The sequence below is a fragment of the Hetaerina americana genome, unplaced genomic scaffold (assembly GCF_022747635.1).
Source record: "Hetaerina americana unplaced genomic scaffold, ioHetAmer1.1.p SCAF_9, whole genome shotgun sequence".
NCBI classification, from domain to species: domain Eukaryota; kingdom Metazoa; phylum Arthropoda; class Insecta; order Odonata; family Calopterygidae; genus Hetaerina; species Hetaerina americana.
Window position 1 is genome coordinate 76,409,917 of NW_027287538.1, and position 20,911 is coordinate 76,430,827.

At 40.2% G+C, this 20,911-nt stretch overlaps 1 protein-coding gene across 1 annotated transcript in view; it reads right to left on the minus strand.

The window, feature by feature from the left end:
• LOC139698905 (luciferin 4-monooxygenase-like) overlaps positions 1-20,911 on the minus strand; it is a 33,723-nt gene that overhangs the window by 11,725 nt on the left and 1,087 nt on the right. Inside the window, exons 2-5 of the mRNA XM_071597857.1 lie at positions 14,078-14,306; positions 7,363-7,741; positions 4,246-4,417; positions 1,448-1,747 (exon numbers count right to left, since the gene is read on the minus strand). Coding sequence (XP_071453958.1) covers positions 1,448-1,747; positions 4,246-4,417; positions 7,363-7,741; positions 14,078-14,306 — 1,080 coding nt within the window. The remainder of the gene's footprint in view (positions 1-1,447; positions 1,748-4,245; positions 4,418-7,362; positions 7,742-14,077; positions 14,307-20,911) is intronic.

The window sequence follows — 20,911 nt, forward strand, 5'->3', positions numbered from 1 at the left end:
ACATTGAGGGATCCGGGTTCGAATCCCGGACAAGGCGAATGATTTTTACACTCTGAAATAGTTGCATAGAAGTCTAACATCAGTATTCCTTCCCAGCAGTGAGAGTCTGGAAGGCTGTGAAAATATCTATCTACAAGCCTCTCAACTTCTTCATTGGATGCGAAGCACTTCCCAGAATCAAATTTCTTCAAGTTTGGGAACAGATGGAAGTCTGAGGGTGCAAGATCAGGAGATTAGGGGGGATGGTGGAGCAAATCGTACCCCTAATCCCGTAGTTTTCCCATCACCAATGCACCTTTGTGAGCAGGTGTGTTGTCCTGGTGAAAGATGATTGTTTTCCTCTTCAAGACAGGCCTCTTCTCGCAAATTTTGGCATCCAGCTGGTCAAGAAGGTTGGAGCCTGCAATTGTTCTGCCTTTTTCAAGGTAATCAATTAACAGGATCCCTTTTGCATCCCTAAACTCTCTAGCCACTGACCTTTCCGGCGGATGCGATCGACTTTGCTTTCTTTGGTGCTGAACCACCTGCCTCCACCCACTGCTCCTTCGACTGCTGTTTCATTTCTGGCGGTTAGTGGTGGACCCTTATCTCATCCATGGCGGCAAACTGCTGCATAAAATCGGTGGGTTCCCTTTTGAATTGGTCCAAACATTGCTGCAAAAATAGTTTTCGCATTTGCTTTGGATGGTCATTTAGGAAATGCGGCACCCACCTTGCACAGAGCTTTTGCATCCCTAATTCTTTGAGCAAGATGTTTCGCACCCTTTCTTCAGATATCCCCACAGTCTTGGCTTTCTCACTCACCCTCACTCGTCCATCGTCCAACACGATATCGTGCACCTTTTCGATGGTTTCTGGTGTGGTTGCGGTTTTTGGCTGTCCTTCACACCGGTCATTTTCAGGGGATGCGAAACCACGTTTAAATTCAGCCGCCCACTTTTTAATGGTTGACATTTAAGAATCAGAGTCCCCGCACACCACTTTTGTCAACTTCGGTTGAATTTCATTAGGGGAGTTAATCCATCCAAAATGAAGAACTTTATGACCACACGATATTCAAGTTTTCCATTTTAATGTAAAGCATGAAAGACATCTCCTGCACCATACATGTAAACAAATTACTACAGAGAACAAGTTGAAACTTATCTTACCAACTAACGACACATTCACCCTGGCAGGGATCATAAATTTTCGCTGATTGGAACGCCATCTCTGTGTCAAGCCAAGAACTTTTCACATTACCCTCATATATAAATAATGGCTGCAAATTGCAATGATTACGTTTTTCATTTTATTACTACAGAAATGAAATATGTCATCCCACGAACACTGGAGATGATGCAGCGTTTCTATCAGAGCAAGTGAGTTTTCATTTGGCATAGCATGCACATGGGGCCAGGGAGCAGAAACACTCTCGGGTTGAGAGTGGCGCTGCCCAGGAGTTCACCTTGCACTGTATCCCTGGATTGAGGATTCCTGCTGACCCAGGCTTCTTGCCCATCGCTGGAGACATCATCACCGCCAGAGTCGACTCTGTGAGGCCATAGCCTTGGCGCACGGTGCATGGGGGAGCACCGACCCTTGAACGATGCTGATTGATGATGCTCTCCACCTTCTCCTCCGTATCCCTGCCCAATGGTGCTGCACCGCATATTATCTCGCTCACGCTGGACAAATCGTACTTATTGACCCTGGGGTCCTTGGAGAGGAACACCAGCAGGGGAGGCACCAGGGATAGAGTTGTCATCTGTAAACAATGAGCAGAGGAGGACGTTTCAATATTCGGTTGGGCGCACCGCCACCAGTCCAATTATCATAGAAACAAGGTTTCACGAAAATCAACTCTTCCGCGTTCATACCCCACTCTTATGGTCCAATTCCGTGCAATGCTCACCCTTGCCCATCAACGCCCAAAGAGGCGAATGTCGCGCTTTGGTCAATGATTCGCCAACCAATTAACCACCTATCCAAAAAAGCCTTTGCTGTTTGGGATCATCTAAACATGGGTTTTGACACAAGTAGTTCTAAGCGATGGAACACAAAAGCTATTGATCCCCAAGACAAGGATGTTGGCCAGTCAAAGTTTACTCCTCTCAGAGCTCAGAGGCGATTGGTAAACGTCTTCACTCGCTACCGACTCCTATTTCTCTCCCTCATTGGAAGTGGGATGCCAGCAGCACACATTGCAATGATGACCCGGCCATCAAGGCCTCGTTGCCCTCATCAAGGCCCTTTCCAGTGAGGACACCAGAGTTTGAAGCTTGTTTGAAATGGTGAAGGTGGCCATGGGGAATCACTGGACTTAGGTTTAGCCTTAGCGATGCATCGCTCCTACGGCAGGGCCTTGAAAACACCATGCTCCCGACACTCGAGAAAGTGAAACCAATCCCTGGGTGAGTGGTGTCATGGTAACAGGCATCTAATGCTGGCCCGGGAGCATGAGAGGCATGCAGAGAAAGGAACAAGAGAGAGAGTGAATTAAATGATCGATTACGAGATGAGTGAGCAACCCGGGCGGACTTGAAATCAAGCACACAAGCAGAAAACGAGGGCCGCGATTCAAGGATTTGAAATAAAGCAAGGAGGGTGAGACAAGGATGTGTGATGCCAACATGGATGCTTAATTTTTTAGTGTGGAATGGCATGAGATGTGGAAGCGAGGACAGGGTACGTTTGGACACTGAAGGTGTAAATGGGCCTCAGCCCCTATGAGGTGCTGAAGCAGTTTTTCAGGGTGAGAGAGCTCAACGGGCATTCCAAGAGCCATGGCTAGATCAAGTGACGCAGCCATGGGTGAAGGGTGAGGAAGCCATGCGGCCATCCCAGGCTTACTCATGTGGCCATCAGATGCACAAACAATTCTGCGACTTTCGCAATCTCAACACTACGACAAGTCCTCATGACAACACTTAGTAGGTATTCATGTGCTTGGCAGTAGAAAAACAGATGTTGTACTGAGGCAGCAACTAGGACAGTGTATAAAAATATTCTCCTCCTCAAATTATCAGATGGAAACGCAAGAATGACACGAATGTCAACTAAGTGACGTGATGAGGAGTGTTGGTGGCAGGAATAGGAGCTCTTGATGCATGAGGGCAGTTGGGGGGGGTCATGGAAGAGTGTAGATGGTGGAGTGTGCCCTGGAAGCAGACAAGTGTGAAAGAAGTGCTCACACTGTGATGTTTTGGCAACATTGGGAGAGAGAGTCCGTGGGCGTCCATTCACTCTCGAACAGATACAAACATGAGAGGATGGGCTGAGTTTGAGGGCTGGGGGAAGGGATGGACCGAGGAAGGCACAAATGGCAAATTTGGTCCGAGGGATCCTCGAGAGACAAGGGAGATTAGAGGTCTCAGGACCATGTAGGAATGTGACAAGGGTAAAAGAAGAAGGCATATTATCCAGTAAGCAGGATGGTAGAAATCAGTGAAGGAGAGTATACTTCCTGATCAGGCTGGCCATTCATTCTTCCAGAACCTATTCCTGAAATTTTCTCCATTCACCTGACGAAGATGCTATCATCATTTTCCTTGATTTCTCTCGCCAGTGTTTGGAATCTGCTATGCACCCTTTAGCTAACCACCCCACACCACAGTGGTGCATGTCAGAGGCATCACCACAGTCCTACCTCTTCAAAGGTCCAGTTTTGGGCTGAATGCACTGATACAGAACAAGAACTAGTCTCGCAGATAAAAAGAGCATCATCCTCATAGGGGATTCCCAACTCCCATGCCATATCCCTGATTTACACAAATAATTCCTGACAATTGAAAACAATCTTGACCCTTTCCCTCACTTTGTCTCTATTGATTAAGAATCTGAGCAATCCTGGACTCTTCAATTTTCACGACTGAGTGGTGGCCCCCCTGTTGAGGGTGACTTAAAATACGGCTCGTACAAGATATCAGTCTTCCTCGAAAGGGAATGGCACCAATGACATGCACACAAGACAGCGATCATCACCCAAATCCAGAACACAATGGCAAGAGCACAAACTGGAGAATCAAAACACTTGTCGAGGGCTTATTCATGCACAGACGTCAAGGTAACCACACCGCACAATCAAAGGCCATAGTTCAAGATAAGATCTCACCTTAAGTCACACCTAATTGACTCAGGATTGGTCAATGTATGTTCATTATGATTATGATTAGGGTTATATTAAAGGCCTACCATGTGGGCTCTCGTGACAAGTGCCATAGATGGAGAAATTGCAAGGTAGGCTAAAGGAAAGGACGTACACACCTTGTGAACCTCAATGGCTTTAAGAAAGGTATTCACATCGAAGCGTTGCATGACGACCACTTTTATACCCAGAGAAGTCATCCTGAGCAGATTGATTAGTCCAAAACCATGGAAGAAAGGCAAAAGACCCAGGCTGGTCTTCTTCTGACATGTGCCCAATATTCTGTCATCCCTGAAATGTACAAGAAAATTGGGCATTGCAAATCAGATATGTAGTATTTGTTAGGCACCAATATGCACCAGGTGATATCCACTGCCTGATCAGTTAATCCAATTCTACATTGAAAAAAAATGATTCTAAACTACAAGTTTGAAATTGTTCAATTTGTACTACTGGCTAACTTCTGGGCTGCAATCGCAGATCTTATTCCCTAGGAATTATTTGGATATTACTTTCCCAGGTAGTCTAATACATTAGCCAGAACTCTAATGTCCCAGCCCCCAATGAACGTTAAGGAATTATGCCCTGATGGGTTTTGTTTCAGAATGTTTGAAGAAGAGGAACAGAATAATCACTCTTCTTTTGTGCATTGACAATTGACAAGTGCACATGTCCTGGACAGGACTGTATTTCATCGTACCCCTTTAAGATGAGATGATTTTCCAGAGACGAGAATCACTCAATTTAGCCCGTAAAGACCAACAAATAGATGGAAAATTTCAAAATGTAAAACTTTCAAATATAATGTGGCATGTCTTTCGATTATCTGCCTATAATTATATTAAATATAATTTATTTTATAAAGATAGAATAAATTTATGGGGTGCCAGAAATACTTTCAGAATTCAAAAATTCAGTCCCAACTCAATGTTCACAGCAGCCTTTTGAAGGTAAGCACATCCACAGAGTGAAAGGGGCTCAGATTTCCATCACTTGGCCAACATTTTTATGAGCAAGGAGAAAGTGTCACAGAACTAAGAGAGGGGCTAGGATTGAAGCCCCTTTCATCCCACAGAAAGCAAGACAGATATGTGGAAAGGTCAAAAGAAGGCACCCAAATTAACATCAGTCACACAGGTCATGTTTGAACCCCCACACAAGCACCTCTTGTGGTAAAGCATCTTTGCTATTCCGACGACTATTGGGAAGAAGAAATGTTTCCAATGGGGGTGGAAGTTTGGGAGATGGTGGGTGGGCATTGATGTGAGACAGGAGCGTGGTAGAAGGGAGGGATGGTGCATGGAGGCTAGTCACTGGGGTCATTAGTTAGTCCCCTGGAGTTCTGTCGGGGAGAATTTGCGGAATGTCTAAGAGGGTGGAGTGGAAAAGGTGGTCATAGGTTATGGGTTCCTTCTTCCGTGGACAGGTCAATGGGGTCACTTGTTCTCGGGGGTCCATCCGTGCCTCTTTCGTCTCTTTGTGTATCATCGGTGGCATGAAATCCACCTGGTGACCTTTGCCGAGGAGTTTGGAATTGCAACATTCCTGTTCCTTTGTTGATATCTCGGCTATGTTCCTCTGCTTGCACCTGAAGACTTCTTCCCGTCCGCCCAACGTATGACGCCTCACAATCCGCACGTTGGAGTCCACCCGGCTGAATAGTCCCCAGGGGATCTTTCATCATTGGGAGTGGGACTACACGACTCAGCATGTCGTCAAAGGCTGTTTTCATGTCAAAGGAGTCTTTGAGGAGTTTGCCTTTGATGGTGGAGGCTTGTCCTGTACATTTTAAGTGATGCCAACGCTGTTGTTACGTGGGATGGGAGTCATACATTTCCCTGGTTGTTAATATCCTCTGTTTTCTTGTTGGTAAGCCCTCTATCATGTGCTTTGTGTATCCATTAGCTACCACCATATTTTAACCAATACTTTTTCCTTTAATGAGGGCTATGGGTGTCAACGGTATAGGTAAGGCCCAGTGTATCATGCTATGACATGGTGCTAATATTTGTCTTGTGGCATGTTTTGAAGAGGCATGGACGAGCTAGTCTGTATATGGAAGTTTACAGTAAATAGCAAAACTGTGCCATTTTTAATGGAAATACTTAGGCCCCAGGAAATGTAATACACAATTTTCTTGAATCACCATTGTGTATTCAACGTTCTAGTTTAAGGAGTCAATAAGACTTAAAGAAGTTCCCTGGTCATATTTTTGTTCCCAACCATAGACAAAATATATCATCCATATAGTGGAACCAATAGTGCACATTCTTCAAGAGGTTGGGTTAATTGTTTAAATAATTTTACTTTCTAAGCTGTTCAAAATATTTTGGACCAAATGGTTGATAGGGGGGACCCCATGGCCAAGCTGACTTCTTGTTGATAAAAGTTACCATTTAAAAGTACACATTCATGAGGGCAGTTAGTTAACCATTGATGTTTTTGGTGCCTTGGCATCACCTAACATGGCACCTGCCTGGTGCACTGCTTCCTCTTTGGAGACACTCATGAAAAGATTCACAATGCTGAACGACTCTAGAAAAGGACTTCTTAGGTGGAGACACTTTACCTACGGCATTGGCTAATTCTGTTCAATAGTTGATACTGCACGTGGCAGGAAAATTTTGACTGTTACATAAATGTAAACTTTACCATCCTGCCTGACCACAAATATGATGACCGGTTTATGCAGTTTAGACCATAATTTATACAACTTTTTTTGCTGAAATCTACCTCCTTTCGTGAGAGCCAGCCATTCTCAAATCCTCCCCCTCCCCCCCAGCATCCACAGGAAGGGGGATCCCCTACCCCTCTCCACTAATTTCTGCACCCCTGGTTTCACCAAACCGATAATCCAACATCATCAAACAGTTCTGACACTTCTGCATGAACAACCGTTCAGAAGAGCAACATTTAAAAGCTCTAAGTGAGAAGAGCTCAGATACCCAAAGTATTCTCATATATTTTTGGGAAAACATACAAGGTGTCATTATTTATTGTCATGCCATTTTTGAAAATCGAAGTAATTCCTTAATCAGAGAAGGAACTTATAACAGCTACTTTTGAAAAACAAAAGTTTGATGCCATGAAACTGTGCGTTGTACCTTGGGCATAACTGCATCAGATGTGCAATACCACGTGTTCCTAGCCGCCGTGCCCCAGGGGCAACATGACTCGTACAAATGGGGCTCCGGGCCCGAGCCTTTGCGATTTAATACAATGTCATGCATACTCACTCCAGTTGTGTAATGCAGGTAAGGATGTTGAGATGAGTGAGCATTACACCTTTTGGGAGGCCAGTGGTTCCACTTGAACACAAAATAAAGGCTATGTGCTCACGTATGTCAACTTTGGGCAGGTCCCTATCCATTGGGATGGATGGGACAAACATTTCCACGGGGTTCAGCAAATCGATGATGCTTAGCACGAGTCCACTGCTGAAGGGAGGGGCGCTGGTCCTTTGACTGCTGGCTGCACCATCCCCAATTTCATCCATTATGACGACCAACTTGACTAGCCCTGACAATCTCACTGCTTCCAGCACATTCTTCAATGTCAACTTGGAGGCAAATATCACTTTTGGCTTGGATATCTGCAGCGAATGCACCAACTCACCTGAAAGCAAAGGAAGATGATGATGGCATCCTGAACAGTCACAACAAAGTCCGCTCCGTGGAGCTCCATTATCCCAATCTCTTTCTCCATCATAAGGACCTCCATCCAGTGACACCGTCTAGCCATTCATTGGATTATCCCCCAAGTACATAGACACATGGCTGCGTAGGTTTTCGCGGCGGTGGTTTGAAGGATTCTGCATTCTCGGGTTTCACTGCGTTGTTGTTTAATGCTGACAACAGTTTCGCCAAAGTTGCATTTGGCGTCTTCAGGTCGAAGATGAGGGACTCGAATTTTGGCCACCCTTAAATGGGTGGTCCCGTCTAGCGGCTGCTCACTGATTGGTCCAATTCCGGAGAACTCTCTTCCACGCGTTGTGGAGATGGTAGCCTTCATCTCTGTTAATGTTCTCCGGGTTTTTGGCGATCTCAATTGCTTCTCTAATGAGTCGTGGGCAATATCTACTCTCCTTTGCTTCTTGGAATAAGATGTGGTGACCGGGTCCAGTCCATTTGTGTTCGGATGACGGACGGAGGGATGAAGGCTACCATCCCCACAACACGTGGAAGAGAGTTCTCCGGAAATGAACCAATCAGCAAGCAGCCACTAGACGAGACCACCAATATAAGGGTGGCCAAAATCCGAGTCCCTCAACTTCGACCTGAAGACCCCGAATGCAACTTAGGCGAAACTGTTGTCAGCATTAAACAACTACGCGGTGAAACCCGAGAATGCAGAATCCTACATTGACACATCTTTGCAGCATATGCATCATTGGTTGAAATAACTATGGAACACTAAACATTGGGATGTGGGTCAGCAGTGAGAGACAACCACTTGCTGTTTCAATAACTCTGACAGGTTATTTCAATTTAATACTAAACACGTTGATGTTTTCAGAAACCATCTTGACTCTTCATGGTCACAGACACTAAAACCTGGGAATTAATTAACATGCTGTGTTTTGTTTAAAAAACCATTTAGAAGAATTTTGATGAACAATAAAAAGTTAATTAACAAGAGCAAAGAGATATGAATTATGCCTGGGTAACTGGAATTAACTGATTGACTAAAAGATTCGTTTGACAGCTGACAGTCACTACTTTCAATTGTTATTTGATAGGTCCTTGATGAATTTTGTAGCAATGGAGATCAATAATTACCACTTGAGTAGATAAATGCATTTGTGATTTCTCCAAAATCCTATATTCAGACGTGGAAAGATGTAACGTTTACTGAAATGTATGCATTTTTTGCATTAGCATTGTTAATGCAATTGGTAAAAAAAGCATGAGATTATTGGTCAAATGATACTTCACACAAAAACCGATATGCTTGACAAATAAATGTCCAAACTGTTTAATATTGATTTTGCGGGTCTGCATGGAGTAGACAATACACAGCCAAAACCTAACAGCCCATTATGGAAAATAGTCCACATCGTTTCTAGTTGGAAGGAAAGATTCTGAAGTGTCTTTAGGCTGTTTCAGAAGTTAGTAGTTGATGAATCATCATTACTATTCAAAGGCTGCCTTGGCTTCAAACAATATACGCATTCCTTCCAAACGAAAAAGATTTGGTATCAAAATATTTGTACCAAGTGAACCGTAGATGGTGTTGTATTGCATATGAACATTTACACAGGACTGAAAACTAATACTGATCAAAGTAGTCATTTAGGTGGGTCTGCCCAAGTGGATATACACAGATAACCACTACACAAGACTAGCATATTGCAGGTTTATGCTCAACAATAAAACTGGTTCTAAACTCGATGGTTTCAGGCTTCACTTTGTGGAAATCCATTCTAATAAATCAAAAGAGAGATGGTACTTTTTTCCACACTTTATTTAACAAGTCGACCGGTTTCGTCGCATAGGCGACATCATCAGCACGTCGCCGCCTATGCGACGAAACCGGTCGACTTGTTAAATAAAGTGTGGAAAAAAGTACCATCTCTCTTTTGATTTATTAAACTGGTTCTAGCAGAACAGGAAGATGTAACAGAGGAATATACGCCCATATTTTCTGCATTAATGAAGGTAGGTTAATTTGAAAAAAACAGATGGTAAAGTAATTGCAATGAATAAGCTAGAAAAGCATGATGCTATACTATTCACGAGGGAAAGATGGTTGACAGTGGTTAAAAGAGTTTCCAGACTAAGTTATGAAACCAGATGCTGTCATTGACTACAATGCAAATATGAGATTAGTGATTAAGACCACATGATGACTGGATCTGTTGAATACGTAATAATATCTTTGAAGAGGTATAAAAAGTTGCTTTATCACTTGGTTGACAATTTTATGTTAAATTCTTGTTATTTGTATCAAATGAACACTGGTAAAAATACTCTGATGACGAAGTTTGTAAAAAAAAAGTGGTATGGCGACTTTTAGAAATATATGTTGTCATGAAATGAAAAATCCAGATCCTCGGTCCACACAAGTTTGGAGGGCGCAGACCTGAAAGATTAAGGGCACGATATTTCATTGAAAAAATTTCACCGAGCATGAAACAACATCCTTCTGTGATAATATGTCCATTTCTACTAATGATTTTAGTATCCTGCATCTAAACATTAAGTTTGTCATTGTATAGTATGTTGTTAAGGAGCAACTATACATTTCAGGAAGTTTTAATTTTTATGAACACCTCAGATTGGGGCTTAACCATTTTGTCATCCAAAAAAAGAAAAAAATGATTAAATTAGGACGTGCTCACATGAAATCACACGTTTGGTAGCTCAGGGAACTGGCAGGGTCTTGCCCTGCACAGTTACCAGATGACACGCGGAGATGAAGACCAAAATAGAGAGGAACAATAACCACAACTGTATCCTTCACAACAGAAGGAAGGAAATGGTAGACACTGGACTACGCAGCACAGTCAGTTCATGACAATCAAAATCAAAGAATGGGTACATTCACATCTTGTCCACATAATTACCAACAAAATGCAATCCAAAAAGAACACATAACCAATCGTTTTAGCTGGACAAACATTTTACACTTTTGGATGCAGTCGGTAATTTGGTCCTTCACTTGCCAAGTACCAGAGCCGGTTTCAATTGCTTCAATCATTGCCATCTAGGCTCCTTTAAGCATCGAATGGGCAATGCCCACTCGCGTGAAATAATTGGGAGTCCGTTGCTCCTTTAAGAGCCTGTTTGTGGCCTCAAGTATAACTTCAGCAATTTCCCTTTCATCTCTCACCACTTCCAATTACCCCCCAATGGGTTTTATTCGACCAAATTATTCTTATCATCACTTGTAATACACATTTCGATATATTCCTTCCTGCAAGCACAATTATGCCCATTCAACATTCACAATGAGATGCTATTGGAAGGGAAAACCTCCCCTTTCTCCCCTATTCGTGGGTCGACACCAGGGTTTCCAGAAGTTTAATGAGACCAGTTGACAAAAGATGACACTGAAGAAACCAAAAATCACCAACAATATATGGCATACAATTGCCATGATTGTAGTCAAGTCATTTTATAGATTAAGGGGGCAGAGGCTAGTGAGGGGCTTGGCATGCACAGATCCAAAGAAGCTTGGCTAAAGCCACCCAATGCGCGCTAGGGCACTAGTAATAACTTTGCGTTTCCATCTGAATTTGCACCACAAGGTGAAGGAAACACAAGGCTCAATGTGAGGAAAGCTTGTGCTTGAAAAGACTTCTCATCCAAGGTCCAACTTGTGGACATATTTGCAACAGATTCAGGTGAGATGCAGTGGAAATTCGTCATTACGAGAAAAACAAAATTTTCTGCGGAAAATCTGTCGAGTTTTTTGTTAAATCTGTGGAAATTTTGTTTTCTCATGATGTGGACATATTGATAATGACAGAGCATGCTTTTCAAATTCTTGGAACAATATGTTTGCATTCAATTTGGTGGAGGAAAAATGTGACTCAATGTGAGACCAACTGCACTTAAAAAAGAAAACTTGCTTCGGCAATCCATGAAAGCCCAAATCACTGATGTCCATCCATTTCCCATCTGTTGGGCAGAAAAGAGTCATTGGACTTTTAAATCTGTCTGGAGATAGCCCAATTGTAGCCCCCAAGATCTCCGATTAGAAAAGTCTTAGCCCACCTTTTACATTAAACGGATGCTTAGAGAGCAACATTGTTTAAATTTCAGTTAGGAGAACATATGCAAGTATATCAAGTTTGCTAAAGCCAGCAAATTTTATGCAGATGATAACAATAATGGTAAAAGTGATCAGCATAAGTTGTGAAAACAATCTTTTGCAGTCCTGTGGTCCTCAAAGAAGGTATAAAATTATCATTGCATATTCACGGTGAAGTAGGGTCTAGGCCTGAGTGAGCACTCCTTGGTGACAATGGAGAGAGGAGAGGATCAATTCCAAAAATTATTCCCATTCACACAAGTACTCACACTAAGTCAAGCGATTTCACACCATACCAATCAGGTGATCGAGGAAGATGCCTACATTTTCATTCAACATTTGAGTTCATTCATGATTTGTAATTAATCTTCGCAATAATTTCTCAGAAATAATACTCTATAAACCAAAATTAATTTCTATCAAATAAGGATATATAAAATAAATTTGATAACTAAAGAAATTCTAGAAACAAGGATGATAAGATTCAAAATGTTCTTCATAACTTCCACAGAACGGACATAAATTATGAGCATAAACTTATCAAAAAGTTAGTCATTAAAATATCAACATGCTAAAATAAAATTACAATCAGAAAATAGACAACAAAATCAAAGCATGATAATCCCAAGGATTAAGTGACCAATATGCACTTTGTTTGCTCAACAATATTTGGGGCCGAAAAAAAATCTTCATAGAAAAAATGTCAGGCTAGGTGCTCACATTTTTTGCAAATTAAAATTAATCATTAATGAGGGACAAATATTTAACACTGAAAGGTGTTTGGAAAATATTTGTAACTTTTTAGTTCCCAAATTAAAAAAATAAAATCTACAACAGAAAGTACACAGCAAAACAAAAATTAATAACAAATAAACTAAAATTGAAGTAGCATATAAGTTATTTTCATACAATTTTTATTGATATTAATAGTTGAGGTTAATTAAAGGAGTATCCAATGTGAATTAGAATTGTTTAAATTCAGAAGACAGAAAAGTGAGTTCAATGTGCCTGCAAGGCATCTCTCGGTTAGTTACGTACAGAGTACAAATTTAAATAAAATAATAATATTAATAATAATACATTTTATTTGTCCAGCGATCAAGTAGCCACAAATGTTACACTTGATATAAGACACGTCAGGCAAAAGTGACAAAATACATTTGTGGATACAAGACATATCAGGCATTATCAAGAAATTCAGCAATTGAATAAAACATTTTTAATTTTAAGAACCTAAATAGATTGACTTTAAATGCAGCCACACTTTTATGGGCCTTAATCTCAGCTGGGAGTTTATTATAAAGTTGAAGGCCCATACAATTTGGGCCAGCACCTGCATTTTTTGTACGCACATAACCATAACGTACGCATAAAACTGGATGAAGACTTAAAATCAAGACATCAGAATGAACCATGGTGCTACAATGGCAAGCTATGCCCTAACCAATACACAAAAAGGTTCCACTAACCATATTCATTTGATTTATTTGCAATAATGAAAATATGTAACTGATAGTAATTATTTATAAATAGGAGAGATAATCAATTCATAACTGATTATATATTTGAATTCCATTTCACAAATATTTTATAATGATTGCCTGCTGAATTATACATCAAATAACTCAAAATAACGATCACTGAAAACAAAGGAAAACTTACGTTCTCGATTTGGACAAGAAAATACTTTGCTCTTCCACATATATTTTACAATGCACGACCTACGTTTCGACTTTGTAAGTCGAAACCTAGGTTGGGCATAATAAATTGAATGTGGAAGAGCCAAGTATTTTCTTTTCCGACATGAATTGCTTCTACAAATGGATGCCTCAAACCATTCTATTCATTAAGTCCACAATATTGGTATTTCACATCAACCAATAAGTTACATGTTTTCCAATTTGCATCCATGACAAGTAGACTTGCGTGTTTTTACACCAACACTTTAGAACTAAAATGTAGACCATATATTATGCAATATATTCCTTAATGAGTATCAATAATCTTTAAAAGTATTTTCATGAGTTTATTGAAATAAATGCAATCTCCATTTTTCATAATCATGTACCACGAATTCTTGTTCAGTTTTCCAGCATGCAAACAGAAAGATTAACCCCCACAAACCATCAGCAAAATAACCACAGGGTTCCATATTTATGTTCAATTATAATGACAGTGTAAAGGTGCAGTACATACGATCAGTGTACGATGGGTTGATGGGTGCCACCGTAGCCCCCAAGAAAAGGGCAGCCAAAACAGGGATGCAGAAATCAATCGTGTTCTCTGAGCAAATACCAATGCAATCGCCCACACCCAAATGCCACATATTGGTCTCAGGTCTCCCATATCTCATACTCTCGGCAAGTTTTAGGCTTAGTCTGCGTAATTCATCATAAGTGCGGCTTGACCCAGTTTCTGCATCCACCTGAAATTTGTGTTCTATAATGTACAACAGTTATTTGAGGGATAAGGATTCTGCATTGCATGATTCTCTCCACATAATTCATAATGCTCATTAACATATAACACTGTAAAATAAATGAATGTGTGTAAATAAAGATTCAAAACTTAACGAAACATAAGGAAAGGACAATCATACCTTTCACCCCTTTCCACCTTCCCTCCCCAGCATATTCTCTCCGCTATTACCCTAAGAACGACATTCTGAAGATGGCGGCCCACCCATCGAAACACCACACATATTTGTAAGTGTCCCTTCTTTGTGTTTCAATGTTTAGTTAAGTTTTGATCCAAAGTTTATACATGTATACATATATATTTGTGTCATTGCTGAAAAGCATTCATTTTTCAAATGCATATATATATTTTTGGATGATATAATTCACACTTTTTCTTTGCCTCCATTGTTTCATAAGTTTCTGTTCATCTGCTTTTACAGTATCTCCTTAATTATTCCGTTCTCCTTCCTTAACCACTGTTTACTTTCCTTTCCTTGATTTTCATCTAGTTTCCTTATCCTTTTCAATGGATCACCCTAACCAATTCCAACATTGGCAATGTCAATGCCACGCACATGCGCATCAATATGCCAGCCATTCCAAGTTTCCCACCTCATTCCTATCTATCGGTATCACATCCAATGGTCTCGTGAAAGCACGTAATTTTTTAAATGAATTGCTTGGCTCATATTGTTAATTACTAATTATGAGAGGTACTCATTAAGTAAGGTTCCACTCTAATATGATTGGGCACAGGTGTAAGGAACATTGTGATTAATTCACAGTTTCCCGAAGGTGGATGAAGATTCAAAGTTTTGTCATAATAATATGTACATTCTGATTCAGCAAGATAAAATAGAAGATGGAATTTTCATTATTTGAAGGTGAAAGCTATAACTGGAACAACAAGAAAGGACTCTCAGGAGGCTGAAATTTACAGGTGAGGGCAGAGAGCTGGGCACTATAGATGAAAAATGACAAAATATCAAAAAAGGGATATCAATGCGGCAAAAACAAAACTATAGGAACAGTAAATAAGAAAAACCATGGATTACAGATAAAATGACGAAAAGTAAGACAAGAGAAGTAAATGGAGGAACATAAAACAGCTTTGGGCAGAAGGAAGTATAAAAAGTTCAACAAAAAAGTGTGGCAGGAAATGAAAAGAGTGGAAGCATGCTGGAAGATACAATGTGAGGATATGGTAATTATACCAAGGAAGGGTTGAATTAGTGCACTATGCAGGAAGTTGAAAGCACGGTCAACAGGTAAGAGGTGAAAATCCATGCAAACAATTAAATGTATGTCAGAAAAAACGTGGTTGAGTAGTAAACGTAGTTCTTGTGGTTGAGAATCATTTATTGGGCCTCAATTTCAACAGATAGAAGAGGATTTCTTCTTGAAATTGTGGATTCGTGTTGGAGGTGGAGGGTTTTTGGGAGGACAGGTTGGGCAATTGGTGAACTGCTGCAGCAAAGTGTTTTTATACTCATATGACAACAGATGATGCTTTCAGAGAAATAAATAAATGTTGACAGAAATCTAAGATAGTGCCGCCAGATTGTTTATTGAACTGTTGCTGAATGAAATGTGCGAGGTGTGCTCATCAAGTAAGGTGACTTTACAAATTTCGCGGGCAACATGAATTTGATTTTTTTGTTTTGTTGTGTTGGTACATATGTCTTAAACATTTTTGTACAGTTTCAACAATATAGCATATTTAGTTTTTTATTGACAGATACAAATGTTAGATATGTTTTGGTGTGCTTGGCAATTTTCTGCTACAACCAAAATGGATCACAGAATTTGCATCAAATTCTGTGTAAAAATGGAATTAAGAGCTCCAAAACACTTGAAATGTTGACAGTGGTATACGGCGAGTCTGCTCAGAGTAAAAACTAATGTTTATAAGAGTTACAACCTCTCCTAAGATGGCCAAGAAGATGTCAATGACGAACCTCGGCCTGGACGCCCCAGCAAATCAACAACAGATGAAAACGTTGAAGCAGTGAAGAAAATTGTTTTAAAATATCATTGAACTACTATTAGAGAAGTTGCTGAGGATAATGGCACATCGGTTGGCTTGTGTCCTACTCCTACGTAAAATAAATGGATGTATAAATTCAAAGAACTAAATGAGATGATGTGCCAGTTAGTCAACTGAGTTATCCACTGATGAGCATCAAAACACAGAAATTTCACCATGCAATAAAAATCATTTACCTTCACCAGGACTTGGATCACCTCGATTTATAGCCACATGGCCTTTAACCAATTAAGATACCATGGGATCATCCAATTAAACTCTTGAGAATTTCCTGAGATCAAGGCCATGAATGGAAATCAAGGGATCAGGGTTCGAGATCTGGCCAAGGTGAATGATTTTAACACGATAAAATTTCTGCTTTTCTGTAAACAAATATAGGTTAGTCTCCACCCACTTTTTATCAAAATAATTGACCGAAAATGTGGACTACATTCTCAAGTACATTGCTGGCAAAAGGGTCACTCACTGGAATCAATGACATTTGAAGAGTAAAATTTCATTTTCTACTGATAAATAAAAACATAAAAGATAAAACTGCAGCTACTTTGAGGAGAATCTAATTATTTTACAACATTCTGGGAAAATGGCATCAAATTTTTTCCAGAATAATAGGAAATACCCAGAGATGGGATCGTAAAATATTCGAATACCAGCACCTTCAACATCTGTTTTGACATAACCACATTCTGGGAAAATTTCAAAGACAAAAATAGCATTATGCAAAGAGAGTATGACTGATATTGGCAGCCTATGGGAAGTCCCTTGCCATAAGGACACTAGGCATACTGCACAAGTCTAATTCCCAAGGAAATTGGCATTGGAAAGACCAACTTCAAAGCCTGCGGTGGATGGCTACCACATATCTCAGTAAACTATTCAGTGATGTGGGTTTATGATACCAATGTGATTGGTTACAACACAAATGATTTAAGTACTCCACTCCAAATAAATTTAAGAATTAAGACTGTGATGAAATTTAATAATAATATATAGCAAGAATTCCTTGATGAAAACCTCAAGGCGTCTTGGTTTTATGCTTGGGAGTCACATGGTAAGTACCACCAGACTGTGGAGTCATCAGAGAACAAAAATTGAAAAGTAGTTGCAGACAATGTAGCCAAAGCTAACACCATGCACAAATACTGCAACGACACGTGGAGTAACAACTCAAGGCCAATGCAAAATCTCCCTGGCATCAATGAACTCATGAGTGATGTAACTATTAATTACATGGGAGGGATACAATAACCTTAGTCAGGCACTGCAGTCCATCAGACCTAACAAATTCCCTGAACCAGAAGGGATCTCGGCCAGAGAACTGAAAGTTGGTAACAGAACTTGCTAATTTCATAGAAAACATATTAAGTTCTCATTGGAAGATACAGTATAAGGACTGGTTAATCACCCATTTTAATTATGTAGAAATTAACAGAATCCGGACAATAATCAACTGCCATCATTCATCTCTCTTTCACGCATAATTCTTGACCATATTATTGTAATCAATATCTAGCACTGCCCAGACAATTTTTTTTACAGACACCCAAAATGGATTCTGAAAGAGTAAATCTAATGTGGCATAACTTTAGCTATTGATCAACAACATACTTAACTCTGGCAATCAAAGAAAACAAGCAGACACAATAACCTCAGACTTCAAAGAAGCATTGGATCAGTGGTCACATAATAAGCTGATAGAAAAACCGCAATTATGTGGAATTAATGACAGTGCAGTGATTTCGGTCAGGAATTTTCTTGCAAACTTAGAAGTAATAATTAGTACAATTAACCCAAAGGTTGTGAATGTAGCCTCTGCTGACTCTTCTTGCATCCTGTAGGGAAACATGAGCCTTTGCCTCTACGTGAAATTACTCATTATGTACACAGAAATGTCAAATTATTCACTAATAGCAGATTCACCTCACGAAATTTAAGTGATAAATTGGTGAGCAATCATTGGGTCTTCATATAACCTCAATTATCAGTGCTTGGTTTCACGAGTATGGTTTTCATTAAAGTTGAAAAATATACATAGGAATGAATTTCTAGAAAAATAAATCCATACAACCTTACACCAATGGATAATGAGAAGGCACAACTGTTAGATTGATTAAGCCTTTCAAGTTTAACACTGACAAATAGGCAGTACATTTAGCTCTCCATTCATTTCATTGGGGGGATCGAATTGGTGCCGTTTCTGGGGCACTGGCTTTCCAACCCGAGGGTCACCCCGGTTTAAATCCTAGAAGTGGCAGAGTTTTTCAGAGGCATTCCGATCCGTACACGAGGTGCTATTTGGAGAGGACCCGGGCAGGTGGAGTGTGCCGTCCATTGGATCAAACGTACATTACATGCAACCCCTTGGTCACTTTCATAATGAAAGTAGGCCACTGCTGACAGAAGGTTTCTCTCTCCACCCTTCCTCCTTCCCCATTCCTACCATGGACACCCTACCCCTACCAAATCACCCTCATCTATCCCTAAAGGCGCATAAGGCTCCAGCTGTCAGTTGTCTCTTCACTAATGACTACTAATACTTCATTGGCAGGAGAAACCATGACAAAAATGAAGTGGGATGGCTTAACAGAACAATAGTGGGCATTCCTTCTCCCTCTGACAAATCATAACAGCAGCATTGGGGCATATCAAGTAGAATAATTCAAACATGTTGAAAACGAATATATAGAGAATGCCATTAATCACCAATTACTATTGGGCGGTGGCCTAATCCCCCCCACCTCTCACCCTTGAGGTGGCTTGTAAGGAAAGTGAAGATGGGACAAAGAAGAAAGAGAGGGAGAAAAGGTTTCCTCCATCTTCAATGCCTCATGACATTCCACAGCACCTACGGGTACATTTCAATGAGGAATTTAGAGTAACACTGCTTCAGTCATCAGGAGAGACCATAGTGTATACCCCTCCTCAACACCCCTAAGTGTATTTGGGGGTGCTCAGCTCAACTGGAGTCGAGTAAAGCTGTGCAATTTGTTGCTGGTGAGGGCATCAGGCAAACAAAAATACCATTCAACATTGACGCTTGGATCACCACAGATGGAAGGAAGTCTCCCTCGTCCATCATCATTTCGAAAAGCCAATTGAGTAAAACTTTGTGGAACCCACTTCGCAAAGGAACTGAGGAGCATCATGAGGAACAATTGCACATTAAGTGTGTCAAATTTTAGAATAAAAAGCAAACACCACTGAGGATTACTCTCAAAGCCCAAGTGCGGAAATGAGGGGAATATTGAAACAAATTCACAATACCAGAGACTTACTTACATTCCTCAGAGTGCTTAAATTAGAGTCCAGAATGGCACTTTGTGCAGAACTTAAGCACGAGTGAATGCAGAACACGCTATATATATTTATTTCACTAAAAATCTACCTCCTTTATTTCAACTAAATCATAAGTTCCGTCCTTCTCAATCATGTTATCTGCACAGAACCTAAGGAGATGATTAAGTTAATTTCTCTGAGGACATCCTGGCACTTAGAATTAACACTTTGTCTCTCTTTCGTCCCCTCTGCCATTTTATGTGAATTATGGATCCCATAGCACTTTCATATTTTTTTCAACCTACTTCATTGCATATAGTTGCACCATTTGCCCAACCTCAGCTCCATCAAATCAGCTTCATCAACTCTATGTGAACATAACTCATTTCTTCGATGAAATAATAATAAACAGTGTCCCCATTTTTGCCAAATTTCCAGTGATGCCACTCTGTCTTCAGTCTATTTTCATGTTCTCCCAAATCACTTGCCTAGGGCTGATTTACAATTCAGTTAAGGCACACTTAACTCCATCTCTGATTATCCTAAACTGTCTTTGCTTCTCAAATCTTACACTCCCATCACAGCTTAATCATGTGCCCTCATTACTTTCCACACACCTATTCCTAGACTATCACCAATCAAACTTTCAGATTTCTTTCACCTCTCCCTCCATTGTATTCTCTCGCCGACAGAATCCATCTGCTCTTGCTTTCCTCTAACACATATTCAAACCCATCTCTGCAAATAATTAGTGCCCTCTTTATTCTGTAATCCTCTTTCTTTGTTGACCTTTCCATTTATGTCTCTTATTTTATGTTCTATGTCATGGTCTAATATAAACTGAAAAATTACAGTCGTGTTTAATAGTTTTCCAGATAAAAGAATACATCAATTTGGGTTGCCTAAATAATTACTCACTGGGCTACGACTTTTTTTTGTATATTTTAACAGTATATCTAGTTGTCCTTACGAAATTACATTATATGATATACCACGGTCCTATTTTAAATTAACATGTAATGGTGTGAAAAGAAATGAAACTTCGTGATCACATCATTGACCCGGAACTTGGTTTGCTGAACTGTAATATTTTCTGTTGAGATAACGACAGAATTGACAGTAGCTTCTATATCTGGATAACATGCAATGCCTTTGTTTATCGAACAATAGCAATTGGATAATAAGCATATACAACCACTAAAATTGCCTCATCCCAATCCATTTTCTCTCCAAGTGTTCTTTAGAGAT